The 19,779-nt window shown below is 40.2% G+C and overlaps 1 protein-coding gene across 1 annotated transcript in view; it reads left to right on the top strand.

Moving 5' to 3' along the window:
• The window catches only part of FREM1 (FRAS1 related extracellular matrix 1), a 213,905-nt gene extending 195,317 nt beyond the window's left edge, over positions 1-18,588 (top strand). Inside the window, exons 32-37 of the mRNA XM_040358513.1 lie at positions 126-173; positions 1,034-1,204; positions 3,157-3,285; positions 5,685-5,791; positions 7,976-8,061; positions 17,491-18,588. Coding sequence (XP_040214447.1) covers positions 126-173; positions 1,034-1,204; positions 3,157-3,285; positions 5,685-5,791; positions 7,976-8,061; positions 17,491-17,684 — 735 coding nt within the window. The 3' untranslated portion in view covers positions 17,685-18,588. The remainder of the gene's footprint in view (positions 1-125; positions 174-1,033; positions 1,205-3,156; positions 3,286-5,684; positions 5,792-7,975; positions 8,062-17,490) is intronic.
• The last annotated feature ends 1,191 nt before the right edge of the window (positions 18,589-19,779 follow it).

The following is a 19,779-nucleotide window of genomic DNA, read 5'->3' as shown; positions in this document are numbered from 1 at the left end:
TGTGGTACATTAGTGCAGCGATCATTCAGAAGACACTGCTGTAATATGTATACACATCTTGGCATGCCTTGCCGTAATCCAGCCTATTCATATACAGAAAATCTGTTTTATCTTTCTTTTTTCAGGTTAAGCCTTCATTTGTATACAACAAAGGAACTGATACTATTTATCAAGTAAGTGACAGCTAAATATTACAAGTTATACACATGAAAACATATAACAGTTGATCTACATATACAATAAGCTGATCTAACCCACTCTTCCCCTCTTTCAGCTACATACATTCCTAGTTTTGGTACCCAGTCTAGCCACATCTAGCTATGATATTTACCCCTGCCCAGCTGGTTCTTTTTTCCACGGACTGTGTGTCTTTTCATAGACTGAAGAAATCCCCATAGAACTCTATTGCCTCGTACTCATGACTGGGTTTCCTGTTGTAAAACCTGCGATGAGAGCTTTTGGCCGTGAACCCCAGCCGTGTGTATGCTCAGTCGCAGTTTTTCAGACGGGAAAACTGCCGGACAAAAAAAGAGAGCAGGATCTCTTTTTTCCCGTCAGGAAAAAAATCCTGGCGGGAAACCCGTTCGTCTGTTTGTTTTTCCAACGGGAAAAAACATGCATGCTCGGAAACAATTCGATGCATGCTCGGAAGCATCGAACTTCGTTCACCGGACGTTTGTGTGACCGTGTGTATGCAAGGCAGGCTTGAGAGGAATTACATCGGGAAACCCGTCATTTTTTTATCCAACGGGAAAAAACGGTCGTGTGTACGAGGCATGAGAGTTTTCACACTTATGAGTAAGTAGGGGGAAGAAAAGGACTAGCAGCAAGAAGTAAACATTACAGCAGGACATGGCTGAACTTACCTACCATAACTAGGTAAGTATGCAGCTGAGGATGGAGAGGGTGATACAAATTAGTTCAGTGTGGGTTTCAAAGTTTACTTAAAGTACTATGCCTTAGGTAAACTGATGTGCATTACATAAACTGTTAATTATTTCTTACAAGCAACACATTTTTGCCTTGTATGTAGTATCACAGTATGGTGTCACTTAAAGTGGAAGAAGAAAAGCCATCATTTAACTCAACCCAGACAGCCAAGTTATTAGTAAGGAGTCATGGCCAGAAGAGAATAAAAGTTCCTGCACAAAACACAGAACTTCCACAGTCAGACAGGGCCATATCTTCCGATACTGCTAAGCAGGTATGTGGCTGTTTTTTTACAATATTATTTACTGAGTTTTGTAATACATGTGATAGGCAAAATACAAAATATGGTTAGTTCATACTGCTGTCTGCTGTTTTATCTCTTCCCCACTTAGGTCCTGCTTCGCTGGCTTTTGAAATGATGGGATTGGTTTGATAGTTTGAGATGCTTCTAAAATCATTAAGAATTCATTGACCGGTGTATTTGACCTGCAGTTGACATCCTTTTGACCTGTAATTGACTTGCTTCAGATGGGTTTTGCATTTCTATAGACTTGTAAAGGACTGCAAAACTAGCTGAAAGTGAACCCATCAACTCAGGCCATCAAAGTGGGACTAAAGTCCACAATGTTGTGGGTGGTAACTTTTTATAATGTTCAGACTTACCTTACTTGCCAAAGTGACACTTGAATGATGCAGCACTCACGCTCTCCCTTGTCACACCTTGGTCGCCGCCCAATCTTTACCATGCATGCACACATGCTTCCAGCACAAAAGCCATGCCTAGAATGTACACTGAGCTACGCATGTAAGGATCACTATACATTCAGAAGAAAATTGCTTCTTCTGCTTTAGAATTTGAAAAATATTTGAGGTACACAAACCATAGGATGGACTATGGGTGTCCTAAAGTACTGCAGTGCCACGTCCTAGATACTATTAGAAACGGGTTTATTGTTGCGGAGAGAATGGACTTTCTAGGCACCAATGGTTGACACAAAATATAGAATTTATTGATACAATCCCAAAATGGGTAATGAACCAATATTACAGTACATATAAAAAATACATTTTAAAAAACACATAAATTGTCACAGAACATTCCTGTGATACTAAAACAATGAGAATAAATCCACTGAAACCAATAAAAGTCCACTAAGGACAGCAACGTGGGTTGATGACCAGCGTAATTGTTAGTAGACGTAATTTTGCATGAGCTCTACATGTTTCGCAGTTGAGTGCTTCAGGAGCTATAGATATTCATCCACGGTGATGGATAGGGTTAATGTTATATTTAAATTATATAGGCTGGATCAAAGGGTAGAATGTCCAAGCAATAATGGCGGTTTAGATAGATGGATCCAAGTATATAGTGCAGCAAACTAGGAGCTGATCAAATTAGTAAACAGATATACTGATGCAGATATTAGCCTGCATACATGGAAGTGAGGGAAAAAATCCCATAAGAGCAGGGAATTGAAAGAAATCCCTGCAGACAGAGATCAGGAATGTCAAAGGTGCTGCAGTAAACTGGATGGGTGTCAAATATCAGCCATCATGTTGAAAAAAGCTTGTGGTGTTGGGGAGATATCCTCTTATGGGATTTTTTCCCTCACTTCCATGTATGCAGGCTAATATCTGCATCAGTATATCTGTTTACTAATTTGATCAGCTCCTAGTTTGCTGCACTATATACTTGGATCCATCTATCTAAACCACCATTATTGCTTGGACATTCTACCCTTTGATCCAGCCTATATAATTTAAATATAACATTAACCCTATCCATCACCGTGGATGAATATCTATAGCTCCTGAAGAAGCACTCAACTGCGAAACATGTAGAGCTCATGGAAAATTACGTCTACTAACAATTACGCTGGTCATCAACCCACGTTGCTGTCCTTAGTGGACTTGTATTGGTTTCAGTGGATTTATTCTCATTGTTTTAGTATCATAGGAATGTTCTGTGACAATTTATGTGTTTTTTAAAATGTATTTTTTATATGTACTGTAATATTCGTTCATTACCCATTTTGGGATTGTATCAATAAATTCTATATTTTGTGTCAACCATTGGTGCCTAGAAAGTCCATTCTCTCCGCAACAATAAACCCATTTCTTTTAGTTATGCTTTAGGTGTAGCATTAGTTTAAAATATATTTATTTATTTACTAAACTCTAATTATTAAAATCTAATTTTGACAGTTTTCTATGATGTCTTTGTAGGAAAAAGGAATGACCTTTCCTAAGAAGTGTACTCCAGATTTAAAAGGACTCCTGCATTTTGATGATAAGAGCCAACAGCTTTACCAGTGTGATGGTATATCATGGAACATATGGGGAGCTAATGCCAAGGTACTAATGATTCTTTATGTTGTTATAGCGGTTTAGAGGAAACTAAACATTGCAGGTTCATAAATAGGTTTGTGATGTTTTGCTAAAAGGTTTGTGATGTTTCCAAAGTTTTTTTGGGGGTGAGGAAAGTGATTTGGGTCATTTCTGGGTAAGCTAGTGGCATGGTCCACTTTATACCAGCATTTTGTTCATGGAGATTTTTGTAGGTTTTAGTTTGCCCGGGGTAATAAATGTCAACATGTGTTGTTATATTTTGGGACCTAGAGGTTTTACTTAGGGAAGAGGGATAAGGCACATAGAAGCTATGTTGATTGTAACAATAAATAACAGCCAATCAGATTTCAGTTTACTGAAGTCGGGTCATTGCTGAATTCTGAATGGTTGCTCTACTTTTCTGTACTTTACACCTATTCTTTTTCATTTTAAATATGAGGAATTATAATAAGATAAGTGTTATTTTTTTTTTAATTGGAAACTTTAATGTCATATATTATGAGATATTATGTAATCTTCCACTTCTGGAATATCCCAATTCAGAGGACCCTATTCCACAGTTTTAGAAAGCCTCAGAAAGCTTAAAATGCCTGGATTTGACTAATAAACAAATCTTTGATTAACCTTACAATTTACTAGATGCTTAAAATAACTGTACTTTAATTAGGATATACAGAATTGCAAAACATACTGGAAAGGGCTCAGGGGTATAACTGTTGCTCAGATAATACTGTCTTTAATCTTAACATAATACATTTATAAATCATTTTGAGGTAGAAGGAGAGCTGTCGGTACATAACTAGAGACTAGTGCTATGAACAACTTGTAAAATCTTAGGATCTTGGTGGAAATTCGAAAGCCTCCCACCCTTCCACTTCCTTAGCAAGTGCTGAAAAAGGTAATCCGGTAGTTGAAAAAAGAAAGTTGTAGCAGCAATAATAATAACTATATTATATTATTACATTTTGTAGTCTCCTGCACACAATTACTAATGCACCCTGTGGTACAACTTGTGGGCATTATGGAGCCCCAGGAAGACTGTGTCAAGATTTCAGGGGTAAATGCAGAGGCAATAAATCCACAATTATGTGAAGAAGACTTTGCTGAACTGCCAACCAGTAGTAATGCTGCTTGATGAACATAGAAAGCAAGACAGCTGGGACTAGTTGGTAACTTTGCGTACTCCTTCTGTGCATTAGATGTCAGCTCTTCTAGATGGGAGACTTTACATGGGGTCAGCGTACACTGTAACGTCTCTGAACCTTCATATCATAGTACAGAATCTTTGATATTTTCACATTTAGATTTTACATGTTTAATCTGCCTGGATATTCTCCCTACTATGGCCTGTCCCCCCACCAGCTTGGCCTCATAGCAGCTATATGGGCTGAAATGATTACAGTTAAGCCACAGATAGGGCTGCATCCAGCTTGGCATGATAAGGAATAATCAATTTTAAGTAAAGACCTGGCATAAGTACAGGCATTCTCATAATATACGGCATTGCCCTGTAAACTCTTTTGCAGTGTTTCCCAAACTTTTTTCAGGCAAAGGCACCCTTTATAATTCCACATAACGTCCAGGCATCCCATTCTAAGGTGCAAAGAAAAAAACAAGTAGTTTTACATAACGCAGCAACTTCCACATATGTAGGACACCCAACATACTCCTAAAATAATACACGTTTGCACACTAGTATTGACTAGTTTTCCCTCATTCCTCTTCTTTCTCATTTTCTCTCCTTTACTCAGCTAACTTTACCCCAGTGCTGATGGGGAGGGGTAGGGCAGAGGCAAACAAGGATTCAGGCGTCTGACGTCCTTCTTGTCAACCAATTACAACATTGGTTATTAGGATGCCAGCAGCTGGCTCCCACGGTGCCCAAGGTTGTAATGCTGCATAATAAAAACCTGTGGCGTGTGTTACAAAAAAGGCAGGCTTGATCCACTTGCTGGCTTGTTGACAAATTTTGGGCAATTTGGGGCAATGTTTAGGCATTTTTGAAGAACCTAGAGGACATCCCAGGGTGCACGGGCACCCTGGTTGAAAAAGATTTCTCTATTGTGTGACCTGTTTATCAATCTGTTATTTTGTAATATTTCAAAGCTTAAAGTTATGCAAAAAAAACTGTTATAACAAAATATCTTCAAAGGATGAGAGTGGGTGTGTGGTGGGTTTCTTTCTTCCTCTGTTTTGATGTATTTATGGTTTAGGATTTCTAGTAATTAACAGCCTTTTCCTAGAGTTGCATCCCCAGCTAAACACAATATGGTCATATTAAAGCAGTTTCCACATTGTGGTTTCACATAAGCTCTGTTTTTCAGCTGTGCTCAGGCTAAGGTGGTTGAGCCAGTTTCCTGGAAAGAAGCCATTTTTCTATTAATTATAAATTGTATATGTTTCAGGCAACAAAATGTCCATTTGGCTGGACTCCACATGACAGCAGCTGCTACAAACACATCACTGAGCAGAAGGCCACATGGATCACCGCAGCCCGGATATGTCAGGAACAGTAAGAACACTGCTCTACTTTCTGAATTATTAGATCTTTTGTGAAATAAGCCTTCAGTTATGACATCCACCTAAGTCAAGTTTATAGTTTTATAAATAATGTACACAATGCAGAACTTTTGCAAATGAAATACTGAGAAACGTTGGATGCAGCTTGTCATAAAATTTGATTATACAAAGCTTAAAGTGGAAGTAAACCAACAAAAAAATATATATATATATTTGACCCCCAAATTTTTTTAGCCATAATGTGATTGTTTGCACGGCATGTTGTCACATTATGGCAGACTTACTGACCAGGGTGATCCCCTCCAGCTCTGTAATATTTGTGATCCCTTCTGTTGCTTCAATCTTTTCCTGGTCTTTCTTCAGGGTTTAGGGTCTTTGACCACTTACGCATAGGAGTTACTTTGTCTTGGTAAAGAATCGAGCAAAAACTGTAAATTGAACTGCACAGCTCAGTGTACACAAACAAAAAAAATGGCTGACAGGCATCTATGAAAGAAAAAGCTTAGCCAGCTCTACATAATGTGGATTGAAATTAAGCTGGTTCAGCAGGGACTGGAGGAAATTTTGAACCATGAATAGGCAGGGCGATTCTGCAGAGTTGATATACCAATTGACCTCTGTTCAACAGCCCTGTCAGATTGTCCTTGCTTAAGTTCTGTAGGCTGTAGCTAGCAGCACTGATCAGTATATTATAACGGGGGGGGGGGAGTCTGTGTAGATGGGGGAATCAAGTCAGTTTTTTTTTTTAGTTCAACCTACTTGAACAAAAGAAAATGGTATTATCTATGGGCTACCTTACAGTTTCTTCTATCATAAAAAGCCTGTCTTTTAGCACTTTTTTGGAAATTAGACTTTAATTAACAATTGATAATTGATTGGCTGAAGAAAGAAAGGCAGGTAAATGAAGAAGCTGAGGGTAAAGGTGTTGGACTGGCCAAGCGTTTCTCCAGACCTAAACCCAAATTAAGCATATGTAGGGCATCCTCAGCCTGTGAAGCTCTGGTGAACACCATGCCCAAGAGGGTTAAGGCAGTGCTGGAAAATAATGGTGACCCCTCAAAGTATTGACATTTTGGGCCCAATTTGGACATCTTCACTTAGGCATGTACTCACTTTTGTTGCCAGCGGATTAGACATTAATGACTGTGTGTTGAGTTATTTTGAAGGGACAGCACAATTACACTGTTATACAAGTTGCACACTCGCTACTTTACATTGTAGCAAAGTGTCATCTCTTCAGTGTTGTCACATAGATAATAATAAAAAAAAATTAAAAATGTGAGGGGTGTATTCACTTTTGTGAAATACTGTATAACAGAGAACTTTATTTGCCAAATAAATTAATTTTCTTTCATCCAGTCCTGAGATTTACACAGCCCTCTCACACAACACAGCTAAATGGATGATACTGCTTACAGATAAAGAATACAATGGTGTCCTTTGTCCGTTTCCAGCCATCTGACTGGACAGTAAAGCAGCTGCAGACTTTGGCCACTTTAACATGGGTGCCTCCACCTGATGGACTCTGCTTGCTCAGTAGGGGATCACTCCGCTGATCCCCGCTGAGCAGGCAGATGACAGGTCCATCTCTGCTTACTGAGCAGAGGTGAAACAGACCCAGTCCCAGTCTCCTCTATGCCAGACAGATGGAAAACTAGGACCACCACCAGTCTGGATTTTGCAGACAGGATCGGATCAGAAAACAGTGGATGTCAGTAGACATGTCACAATATTGCTTGTAGCATTTTTTAATTGGCTCCCAATCCTGCCTCTTTGTCTAATTATATATATATATATATATATATATATATATATATATATATATATATATATATATATATAATATTGTTTAGGCGACTGCAAGAGGATGATACCAGGTCAAATTGAGGTACATTAGCTTACACTACTAGCTGCATCTAAAAAATGTTAAATGGCTATGAGAGCGGCATTCATTTGTGTCCTTTATATCTGCCTGGAGTTCCGCTTAAATGCCTAGATCTGTCAGATTGAGCCATACTATTGCCAGATAGTGCTGACCATGGTAGGATAGGGCAACTGAAAATATTTGTGTATGAACATCGTAGGTTTGGGGTTGTAAAAGTTATATTAAGACATTCACATTTAGTAGAGCTACACTTTTTTGTGTTAATGTTTGTCCTCTTTTGCTCCAATACAGGTACCATGCAACACTTGTAGATATCTTCAGTAAAGAACAGATGGATTGGCTGTGGAAGTTCAGTGGAAGAAAGTCATTTTGGATAGGCATGTATTTTTAATCATAAATTAAATCTTATAATTGTCCTTCACTTGTACTATGTGGATGAGAATACAACATCTTTATATTATGCCTCGTACACACAACCGTTTTCCTCAGCAAAAACCATCAAGAAAAATGCTGGCAGAGCTTTTTTGCCGAGAAAAACGGTTGTGTGTATGTTTTTCGCCGAGAAAACTGTTGTGGATCTCAACGAGAAAAAAAGAGAACATGCTCTCTTTTTTCTTGTCGGGAGTCTCAATTTTTTCGTCGTGGTTCTCGTCGGGCTGGTTTACGATGGGAAACACGTTCGTGTGTATGCTTAGAAACCCGCGCATGCTAAGAATAAAGTATGAGATGGGAGGGCTCCTTCAGTAAAAGTAGCGTTCGTAACAGACTGAAAAGCGCAAATCGCCTCTCACCAAACTTTTACTTAACACGCAGTAACATGAGATTAGCAAAAGCAGCCCCAAGGGTGGCGCCAGTGAAATCGAATTTCCCCTTTATAGTGCCATCGTACGTGTTGTACATCACCGCGTTTAAGAACGACGAGATTTTGTCTTGACAGTGTGTACGCAAAGAAAGCTTGACAAGAATCTCATCAAACTTGACAAGAACCTCGTTGAGGAAAACGATGTTTCCTTTACGACGAGTTTCTCGGTCGTGTGTACGAGGCATGACTATATTTGTTATGACACTGCTCTTAGGAGCAGTGGTGTATTTAGGTTTCGTGCTGCCCTAGGCCTGACTAAACTCATGCACCCCCTAATTTAAATATGAGCCACCCCTTCCTGTCAAGGCCACGCCCCTTTCTGTTTAAGACCCGTCCTGAAATTTTTGAGTGGGGACACTAGTTCTTAGGGCCTGGAGGGGGGGAATGGATTCCCTTAATTTGCATACATTTCCTCTCCTTTCTTGTTTGGCTATGGGGCAGGAAATGAAGGGAAATCTCTGCAATGGGACGGAGATGATAAAAAATAAACTGACAGGGGCTATAACCCTCCCTTACTCTATCCAAAATGAAAAAAAAAGTGTTGCCTATAGTTCTACTTTAAGCACAAATTTCTGATAATTTTGTAGAGAGGACTAAGAAGATATAGCCATGCCAATGGTGCAGCAGAAAACATATAGCACAGTGGGGAAGGTTTGGGGTCCAGGATGATAGGACAGTCAAAATTATAAGCAGCTTGTGTTACACTAACAGTGTAGCACAAGCCGGCAGGGACTCTTTTCCGTGCTGCCCCCCTGCAAAGTGCTGCCCTAGGCCTGGGCTTGTTGGCCTAGGCCAGGATACAGCCTTGCCTAGGAGTGCCGCTGATACCATTCAGCCATGGGTGCTCACATCTGTGAGATCTACAAACAAGCTCATACATGTATCATGAAATTACACACTTCCATGAAAAATGAACATGACTTTATTGTTGCAGCAAAATCTAAGGACACTCTTTTCATGTCATCTCTCATACACGTTTCACCCCCTAGTGGGTTTATTCATAGAGTAAAAAGACATGGGGAATTAGGGGTATTTTTATACATGCTACAACATTCCCATTTATTTACCAAGGATAATGGGCCAGGTTCACAAACGAGATACGACAGCGTATCTCCTGATACGCCGTCGTATCTCTGTGATCCGCCCGTCCTAACTATGCGGCTGATTCATAGAATCAGTTACGCATAGATAGCCCTAAGATCCGACAGCTGTAATTGACTTACACTGTCGGATCTTAAGGATGCAATTCTAGGCCAGCGCTAGGTGGCGAGGCCATTGCGGTCGGCGTAGAATATGCAAATGACTAGTTACGGCGATTCCCAAACGTCCGCGCTGCCCGTCGATCTAACTTTACGTCGTTTTCGTCACGATATGCCGCGTAAAATTAGGGCTGAGCCCTATGTGTTCTAAGCCATGTTAAGTATGGCCGTCGTTCCCGCGTCGAAATGAAAAAAATCACATCATTTGCGTAAGTCGTCCGTGAATGGCGCTGGACGCCATTTACGTTAACGTCTAAACAAATGACGTCTGTGCGACGTCATTTAGCGCAATGCACGTCGGGTAATTTACCCGACGGAGCATGCGCAGTACGTTCGGCGCAGGAACGTGCCTAATTTAAATGGTGCCCGCCCCATTTGAATGGGGCGGGCTTGCGCCGAGTGCATTTACGTTACACAGCTGCAAGTTTACAGGTAAGTGCTTTGTGAATCAGGCACGTACGCTGCAAACTTGCGGCTGTGTAACGTAAATGGATTACGTTACGCCGCCGCTGCATAGCGGAAATGTATGTGAATCTGGCCCAATATGTCTAGTTTAATTACTCATTAACTAAATACAAATACATTGTGCTATAAATCAAATGACCCCTATCTATCCCAATATAAACCACACAATGTTATTAGAATATTAAGAATATAAAATGATATTAAAATATATATGTATATATATATTATCCAAAATATACATTTATATCTTAAATAATCTTTAATTTGTTTAAATTCTCCCCAAACAGAGAGTTCAATATCTTTATATAGTGGTGGCTACCTTCCTACATATAGTGGGACCATGGAGAACGACCAAAGACACCCTCTAACAGAAAGTCTCATCAAGGCAGCAAAAATATATATATAAATACATATATATTTGGAGACTTTGAGAGGGGCTGAGAGTTTTAGAAGATACTTTTAGGAGTTAACACCTACAAGCCGACATAACACATATATGCGGCATCGCAGAACTGGGCTTTTTTTCCGTTGGGCCAGCATATATGTGTACTGTATCTCCCTTTTTGTGCCACATGGTGCGCTCCCAGCACAGAGAACCGGGATCTCACAGAGAGCCCTGGGCCCTGTACCAATGATCGGGATTGGCTACCCCAGTGATCAGTCACTGTGAGGCCCACCCCTGTGCTTATTTCCTTCTGTGAATGGAGAGGAAAGATACAATGTATCTTTCTCTCTCCTTGCAGAAAAAAAAGTGTTTGTAAAAATGTTTTAAATAAATATATAATAAAAAAATTATTAAAAAATTAAGAACAAATATTCGGTTTGATCTAGGGCAGTGCAAGGGTTAGTGTTTGGGTCCAGTAAGGGTCAAAGGTTAAGCTTAGGGTCAGTAAATTTTGGGCAGGATTTTTGTTTTTTAATTTAGCATAATTTCAGCGAGTTTTATGTAGGAAAAAAGGCAAACATGCACACAATTGCTTCTGGTATGCGCTACTGGTACAAACAACAAAAGAAAACACATATGTGGTATTGCTGTGATCATCAGGAGAATTTATTTTGGGTTGTTCTTGGGTGGTAGGCTATTGTAGAAACAAGAAATATACAGCTCATATTTAAAAAAAAAAAAAATTTTTTTTTTACTATTTTGGGCTTTTTCTTTTATAATAAAAGGAAAATCAGGAGATATCCATAACTATTTACTACCAAATGAAAGCACAATTTGCACAAAGTGTTTGTGTTGATATGTACGGTTTTACAAAACTGTGAAATTATGCTTAGGCGTTTAGATTAGTTTCACCCTTAGGCGCGAAGGGTTTAAAAATACATCCTTAAATAGATTTTTTTTTTCTAATAACGAGAGTTTAGTGTCACTTTAAGTGGGAATGTTGTAAATGTTCATGTAACCATTCATAGTTCACCCATGTTCTCTTGCGCTATGAACAGTCTCCACTAGGGGGCAAAACACATCAGAGAAAACCTGGGTGGAGTTTTCTGGGATTTGCTGAAACAATAAGGTTGGTTTTATTCCTACAGACGTGCTGTTTGGTTTCATTATACATGAGTGTTCATATTACATATTTTGTATTGAAGGAGAGTTATTTAAAGGGTGTTTTTAATTCCTCAGACATAGCCAACATTTGCAGGTTATGATGTCCTAAACATTGTAGGGAAGATCCACAAAGAGAGTACGCCGGCGTATCTACTGATACGCCGGCGTACTTTCAAATTTCCCGCGTCGTATCTTTGTTTTGAATCCTCAAAACAAGATACAACGGCATCTGGGTTAGATCCAACAGGCGTACGTCTTCGTACGCCTTCGGATCTTAGATGCAATTCTTCGGCGTACGCTGGGTGGCGTTCCCGTCGTAATCCGCATTGAGTATGCAAATTAGCTATTTCTGACGATCCACGAACGTACGAGCGGCCGTCGCATTCTTTTACGTCATCTCTAGTCGGCTTTTTCCGGCGTATAGTTAAAGCTGCTATATGGTGGCGTACTCAATGTTAAGTTTGGCCGTCGTTCCCGCGTATAATATTGACCTGAACCAATATGCAGGTTAAGGACCTTCTCCTTTTTTGCGATTCGGCACTGCTTTGCTTTAACTGACAATTGCGCGGTCTTACGACGTGGCTCCCAAACAAAATTGGCATGCTTTTTTCACCACAAAAAGAGCTTTCTTTTGGTGGTATTTGATCACCTCTGCGGGTTTTATATTTTTTCGATATAAACAAAAATAGAGCGACAATTTTGAAAAAAAAACATTATTTTTGAATTTTTGCTATAATAAATATCCCCAAAAAAGATATAAAAAAACTTAGTTTAGGCCGATACGTATTCTTCTACCTATTTTTGGTAAAAAAAAATCGCAATAAGCGTTTATCGATTGGTTTGCGCAAAATTTATAGCGTTTACAAAATAGGGGACAGTTTCATGGCATTTTTATTAATATTTTTTTTTTACTACTAATGGCGGCGATCAGACTTTTTCTTTATTACTGCGACATTATGGCGGACACATCGGACACTTTTGACACAATTTTGGGACCATTGTCATTTCCACAGCGAAAAGTGCTATAAAAATGCACTGATTACTGTGAAAATTACAATGGCAGTCAAGGGGTTAACCACTAGGGGTTAAGTGTGACCTCATGTGTGTTTCTAACTGTAGGGGGGTGGGGCTGGACGCGCAACATCAGTGATCGTCGTTCCCTATATCAGGGAACAGACGATCACTGACATTGCCACAGTGAAGAACGGGGGAGGTTTGTTTACACTCACCTCTCCCCGTTCTTCAGCTCCTGTGACCTGTTCGCGGGCCACCCACGGCGATCGGGTCCACTGGTCCCGCGGGAGCGGTCGCGGAGCTTCGGACCAGGTCGCGAGCGTGCCTCTGGCGGCGCTCTCGCGACCCACGGCTGGGCTCTTAAAGGGAACATATATATATATGTCCATGTGCCCAGCCGTGCCATTCTGCCGACGTATATAGTCGTGCGGCGGTCCTTAAGTGGTTAAGCAATATGTGCCAATTTACATAATGAGCCCCACACAACTGAATGTATTGGGATCAAAGTCCTAGAGATTTATTCAAAGTGAATATTTGCTTACTAAATACCATGAAGCTGTGATCACTTCAGTCATTCAATCGGGTGAATGTCAAAATATTTTTGTTAATGCCCCTGCACATGATTGGGTATTCAAAGTGAACATGGCTTTCTGCATAAAGTAAAGCTAAGTTTTAAAGAATGGTTAAAACCCCATCTTTTTTGTGTTTGTGTTTTATTTGGGAGATTTTCCTTCATTTCCTGTTCCAGGGACACAGCAGGAAGTAAGAAGAGAGCTCTCCAAAGCAAAGAGATAACCCCTATTAGAAAAATGTCACCATAACAAGTTTCATCACTGAAAAATGTCCTAAAAAAATCACCCCATCACTTTCAATACCATAGACCTGGGTTCTGTGGAAACCTGGGGTTCCTCCAGAGGTTGCTAGGGCTTCCTTGAGCAATGAAGAGTTTCTAACTCCCATTAATCACTGATATCAAATTTATATTGGCTATTTGCAAGGGGGGCTGTTTTCCTATTGGCCAACAATATAAGCGTGTTCTACTGCTAACCATTAATTTTAGTGGTCCCTCTTCTATTGGTCACTAATGTATAGGACCGCTACACCAACTACCAATATAAGAAGGCACTTTTCCACTGACCACCAATGTAAGGGACACTACAATTATTTACAATTATTATTAATTAAGAGCAGGGGAGTGCCATCTGCCATCTGCTCTGGGTGTCAAATATGTTGGATACACTACATGCTTTATTATTTTATGTATTCTATTTACAACTTACTGATCACGCATATGTGCAGAGAGCTATAAATGTAATAATTGAGCAGGAGTTCTCCATGACATGAAAATTATTTCAAGGGTTCCCCGCCTGCCATAGACAGTGGTTACCAGGATCAATAATGGGCCCGGATCTCCCCAGCAAGGTCTCCCCAGATCCCCAGACAGCAATTAAAGTCTGACAAATGTTGTAACCATTCCAAATTCTACTTACCCCCCCCCCCCCCCCATAAAAAAATGTCTTTACATTCACTGTAAATGCTTGCAGAGGTGTTTCAGCAAACTGCAATCAGTGCTGTTATTAGTAAAGTTTGTACAGTTACCTTTGCATGTAAAAGCTTCAGTAGTGATGTTAACAGGGGAACTTTAACCAGTGCAGCTCTCACAGCTCTCACAGCTATGCACTGCCTATGGAGCCAGAGTCATTTCTACATTTCTGCTGTGGCCCTGTTTATTTTGCCATAACTTTGCCATTACTTAAGATAACAAAGTAGCACATATTCATTACCAAGAATGGATTCCCCCACTTTCCAGAGTGGGATGAAGCCTATTAGCTTTCGTGCAGATCTCTTGAGTCAAAGAGTCATCGGCATTGTTCTGACGGTGGAAAGGTTGGAAAGATGGAAAGGAGTCCAAAGGTTTTGCATGGAATTCACCAAATCTGTCATAGCCTCCATTCACCATACATCCAAAGCAGCAAAGCATGGAAGTAAACAGCTTGTGTACACAGTGGGACAGGTGTGGCGACAGCACGTACGTAGACTATGTCCTACATATTTCGTCACAAGGTGACATCATTAGGGACATGTACCACTTTAAATATTAATGATTAGAAAAAACAAAATAAACAACAAAATTAGCATAATAAATAATGACTAAGTGGAGAGGGGAAAAAACAAGTTAATTGGGGCTGATTAGGATAAAGTAATGCCGCGTACACACGATCATTTTTCAGCATGAAAAAAACGTTGTTTTTAAAAAAACGTAATTTAAAATGATCGTATGTGGGCTGCATATCGTTTTTCAGGTTCTGAAAAACGACAATTTTTTTTTCCGAACATGCTGCATTTTTTAACGTTGTTTTAAACTATGTCGTTTTTCGGGTTGTAAAAAATGATTGTGTGTGGGCTAAAACGATGTAAAAAACCTGCGCATGTTTAGAAACAAGTTATGAGACGGGAGCGCTTGTTATGGTAAAACTACCGTTCATAATGAAGTAAGCACATTCATCACGCTGTAAAAGACAAAAAAGCGCGAATCGTCTTTTACTAACACGGAATCAGCTAAAGCAGCCCAAAGGCGAATGGAACTTCCTTTTTAAAGTGCCGTCGTACGTGTTGTACATCACCGCGCTTTGCTAGATCATTTTTTAAAAACGATGGTGTGTAGGCAACATCGTTTTAATGATGAAGTTGGGAAAACGTCGTTTTTTAGACATGCTGAAAAACAACGTTTTCTTTAATACTGAGAAATGATCGTGTATACGCGGCATAAGAGTTAATATGGGGTTAAATAGGAACATTTTATTTAAAAAATATGCTTTTTGGCCCGATATATGGCTGACTACTAAGTCTTGTTCCACGAATGTTGCTGCATATAAGGTCCTCTCTCGCTGATACCTGGTCTCAGCACACATTTCTAAATTTGTACCCAACTATTCTCCAGCGTGCTTTCAGGGCTGTAAAGATCTGTAAACGCACCTACATGTCTGGTGGGCATGCCCAAAAGTCTACAGGTTTTAGACTGATGTTTTTCAACTTCTTTCCATGGTGCTGGATAAATGTATGGCGCCAGATCCGATTGTAGGGATCCTGAATCAACATCCCCCCAGACATTTCTATTGCACAGTTTCAACTTCTTTTGCCAATTACCGCAGACCAGGACATAAAGTGGGAGATGCCTGGAAAACCACAATCTTTAGTTTGCTTGAGGTCAAGATTTGTATCACACGTGTCATGATTCATGACAAAATATATGCTATTCTACATGACCATTTCCCCAAGTATACCAAAATCTGGACGCTGGGGATAGATACAGTTCTCCTAGCTAAACTTGATTCCTCATTGCTTGAACCCTAATGAAGCAATCATGTCTTATGTAGTCATTGGGTGCTTACTCACAAAGGCATGCCCCCCCCCCCCCGGGAATCCCTCACCCCCTCCTCCGACCTTTTCTTTTCTCTTGCTCATCTATTCACCTTCTTCATCCTTCTCCTTACTCTCTCATAAGGACACCTTATTCTTTGCAAATACCATTATAATTGCATTCATTGACTGATTATCTCTAACTGTACTGTATGTTAACCTGGCCCTATCAAGGTGGCCTTAGTTTTATATTTAAGGTCACTTAGGTAGATTCAGGTACGTTCGCGTAACTTTGCGGCGGCGTAGCTTAAGGAATTTAAGCTATGCCGCCGTAAGTTAGCGAGGCAAGTACATGATTCACAATGTTCTTGCCTGCTAAGTTACGTCGGCGTAGCCTGAATTGGCGGGCGTAAGGGCGCCTAATTCAAATGTGTTTGAGGGGGGCGTGTTTTACGTTAATGGCGCTTTACCTCACGTTTTTACGTTTTTTTTAACTGCGCATGCGCGGGGCTCCTACATTTCCCATTGTGCATTGCGGCTAAGTACGCCGTACGGGCCTATTGATTTCGACGTGGACGTAAACGACGTAAATCCCGATTCACGGACGACTTACGCAAACTACGTAAAAAATTCGAATTTCGACGCGGGAACGGCGGCCATACTTGACATTACTATTCCACTAGGGCCTAGCTCTAACTTTACGCGGCCTATCTCTTACGTAAACGGCGTAAAAGTACTGCGTCGGCCGGGCGTACGTTCGTGAATCGGCGTATCTCCTCATTTACATATTCTACGCCGACCGAAATGGAAGCGCCACCTAGCAGCCATCCAAAATATTGCAATCTAAGATAGGACGGCGCAAGCCGTCGTATCTTAGATATGCTTAAGCGTATCTTTGTTTGAGCATACGCTTAAACATAAGTCGGCGTAGATTCTGAGTTAGGTCGGCTTATCTACTGATAAGCCGGCCTAACTCTTTCTGAATCTACCTAACTGTTTTGCACTATGTGTTCTGCTTCTACAAATTGTTCCTAGTGAGTTCGTTGCACTTTGATTAAGTGTTTTGGGCATGTGTATCACACCTAAGGTCCAGAACTGTTTAAGGTCTGTGTGAGCAGGAGATATACATCAAACACAGATGTCCGTGAGGAGGGAAGCCATGTAGCAAATACTGGTTCTTATTTACTAACATTAGAACCTAGGAGTGATAAACCTAATGCTTTTAAAACCGCAAAAGGTCGTTAAATAATAATCCTTTGCCCTAATAAAAATTGATTAATTATATTTATTTTTGAAGGCCTTACTAACCGTGCCAACAGTGCTGACTGGGAATGGAGCAAAGGAGAGAAGGCAACTTTCACAAACTGGAAAAGACGTCCACCGCGCCAGACAAGCAAAGGGAAAAATTGTGTTTTGGTGCAAAAGAAAGGCAAATGGCATGTGAAAAACTGCCAGAAATCAAATTATTTTATCTGCTCAAAACTGGTGTAGTACTTACTATGCGATTAAGTATTGGACATTTTGTAGGAATATTTATTATTCACATTTTTGAGTAAACCCTACCAATTGTATATTTAACAAAAGTGATTTTGATATATATATATATGGTAAAGACTTAAAGAGGATTGAAACAGTGATAGCTGTTCCAAAAAAAAGGTATGTGGACTAGTCACCTGTATTGCCTGTGGATTCATGACAGCTGATCTTTTCCCTGTTACTGATTTACCATGCATTGTTCTGCACTGTTTTTTGTGTATATAGACTAGGGCTACAGTCCCTGCATCTTGGTCATGCCCCCTAACACATTTCACCCTGACTGGTCTTAGTCATAGACTAAGCTCAGTCAGAGTGAAATGCATCAGAGGGATGTGGTGTAGCTCATCAGTGGACATGGTGTGTGCCCCCTAATTTTGCTATTGTAATTGTGAAATTAGCAGTCAGGAGCAGCAGTGTTTTAGATCATCTCACACTGCAGATTTAGAACTATGAGGCCAAGGCACAGAAAGTGCACTAATATTTTGTATGAGAAATTGAAGGCAAAAGGTACTGCTTAAGGAAACATTTAAATGTTTAGGGTTACTATAACATAGCAGATCTTCCTTTTTTGAGTTCAAGTCCACTTCTATAGAATAAAAAATGTTTCTCTCTTTATAGCCGTTTGAAGAAACATTTGGTTTAATCTGCTACCTTCAGGATGTTGGGACACTGGCAAACAAAAAAAAAAAAGAAGATGTTAAGCTTTGTCCTGTTTAAGCCCCATTCCATCTGTCATACTTTTTTGCTAGTGCCGTAGAAGGTTGGACACCTTTTCTTCAGTTCTTCTTGAGAAAAACGCTAACTATATTTTTGATAACTTCTTTATTTAATTAAAAAAATTTACTTTTTCGTCAATCAAGATATTCTGTACATGTATGTATAATTTCTTCAGCGATTTCAATCAAGACTTCAAAGATGCTGCTTGAGCTAGTTTGCACCAGAACATCTCGAACAGGGAAAAAGTTCTAGCAAACATGCAAACTAATTTAAAGTCTATGGGACACGAACATGAAAAATAAAAAATAAATGTATTCATGCGAAAAAAAGTTTTTCAAATTATCTTTTTAAAGGAAAAGTGATTTTAATGATGCTTAAAGTGAAACAATAAACATTTTAAATTCCTTTAAATATCATGCATGGGGGACCCCTTAGTCTGCCTGTAAAGTGGCACATCTTTACAATGTATAGAACATACTGCAGCAATAATAACATTTCTAAAGGAAAAAAAATTTAAACTTGCTCGCAGTTGTAATGTACATACAATACAGTTTTTAAAAAATTATGTAGGGTCCCCCCAAAATCCATACCAGACCTTTATCCGAGCATGCAGCCTGGCAGGTCAGGGAAAGTGGGGGAGGAGACGAGCGAGTGCCCCCCCCCCTGATCCATACCAGGCCAGATGCCCTCCACATGGGGGGATGGGTGCTTTGTGGCAGGGAGGTAGATGGCCAGCGACCTTTCAGGAGGTGGAGCATTTTTTTAGATATTTTTTGTGATTGATGAGGAATTACATTTTTTTTCTTTTTTAATAAAGGACTTGTCAGAAACTATTTCTGTGTTTGTTACTTTTTTTTCAACACATTTTGGTAAACTCCAATAAGCCTCCCACCCACAGACCCCAACAACCACTGCCCAGGGTTGTTGGGGAGAGGCCCTTGTCCCCATCAACATGGGGACATGGAGCTTTGGGGGTATGCCAATGCAACCTCCCCATGTTGAAGGCAAGCGGCCTGGTATGGTTCAGTAGGAAAGAGGCGCTCGCTCATCGTTCCCCTTTTCCTGGCCTTCCAGGTTACATGCTCCGATAAGGGTCTGGTATGGATTTTGGGGGGGACCCCACGCCATTTTTCTTTCAAATTTTGGCATGAAGCACTTTCACCCCCTTCCTGCCAAGACCAATTTTCAGCTTTCAGTGCTCATTGGTGTATATGGGAAATCTTGGTCAGCTTGACATGGCACTGTCCCCAGTCTTTAACATTGGTGTCTGCAGGAAATCTATGTCAGCTTGACATGGCACTGCTCCCGAAAATGACAGGGACACCAAACCTGG

This window comes from Rana temporaria, chromosome 1 (assembly GCF_905171775.1).
Source record: "Rana temporaria chromosome 1, aRanTem1.1, whole genome shotgun sequence".
Classification (NCBI taxonomy): Eukaryota; Metazoa; Chordata; class Amphibia; order Anura; family Ranidae; genus Rana; species Rana temporaria.
This window is presented reverse-complemented; position numbering and strand designations above follow the sequence as displayed.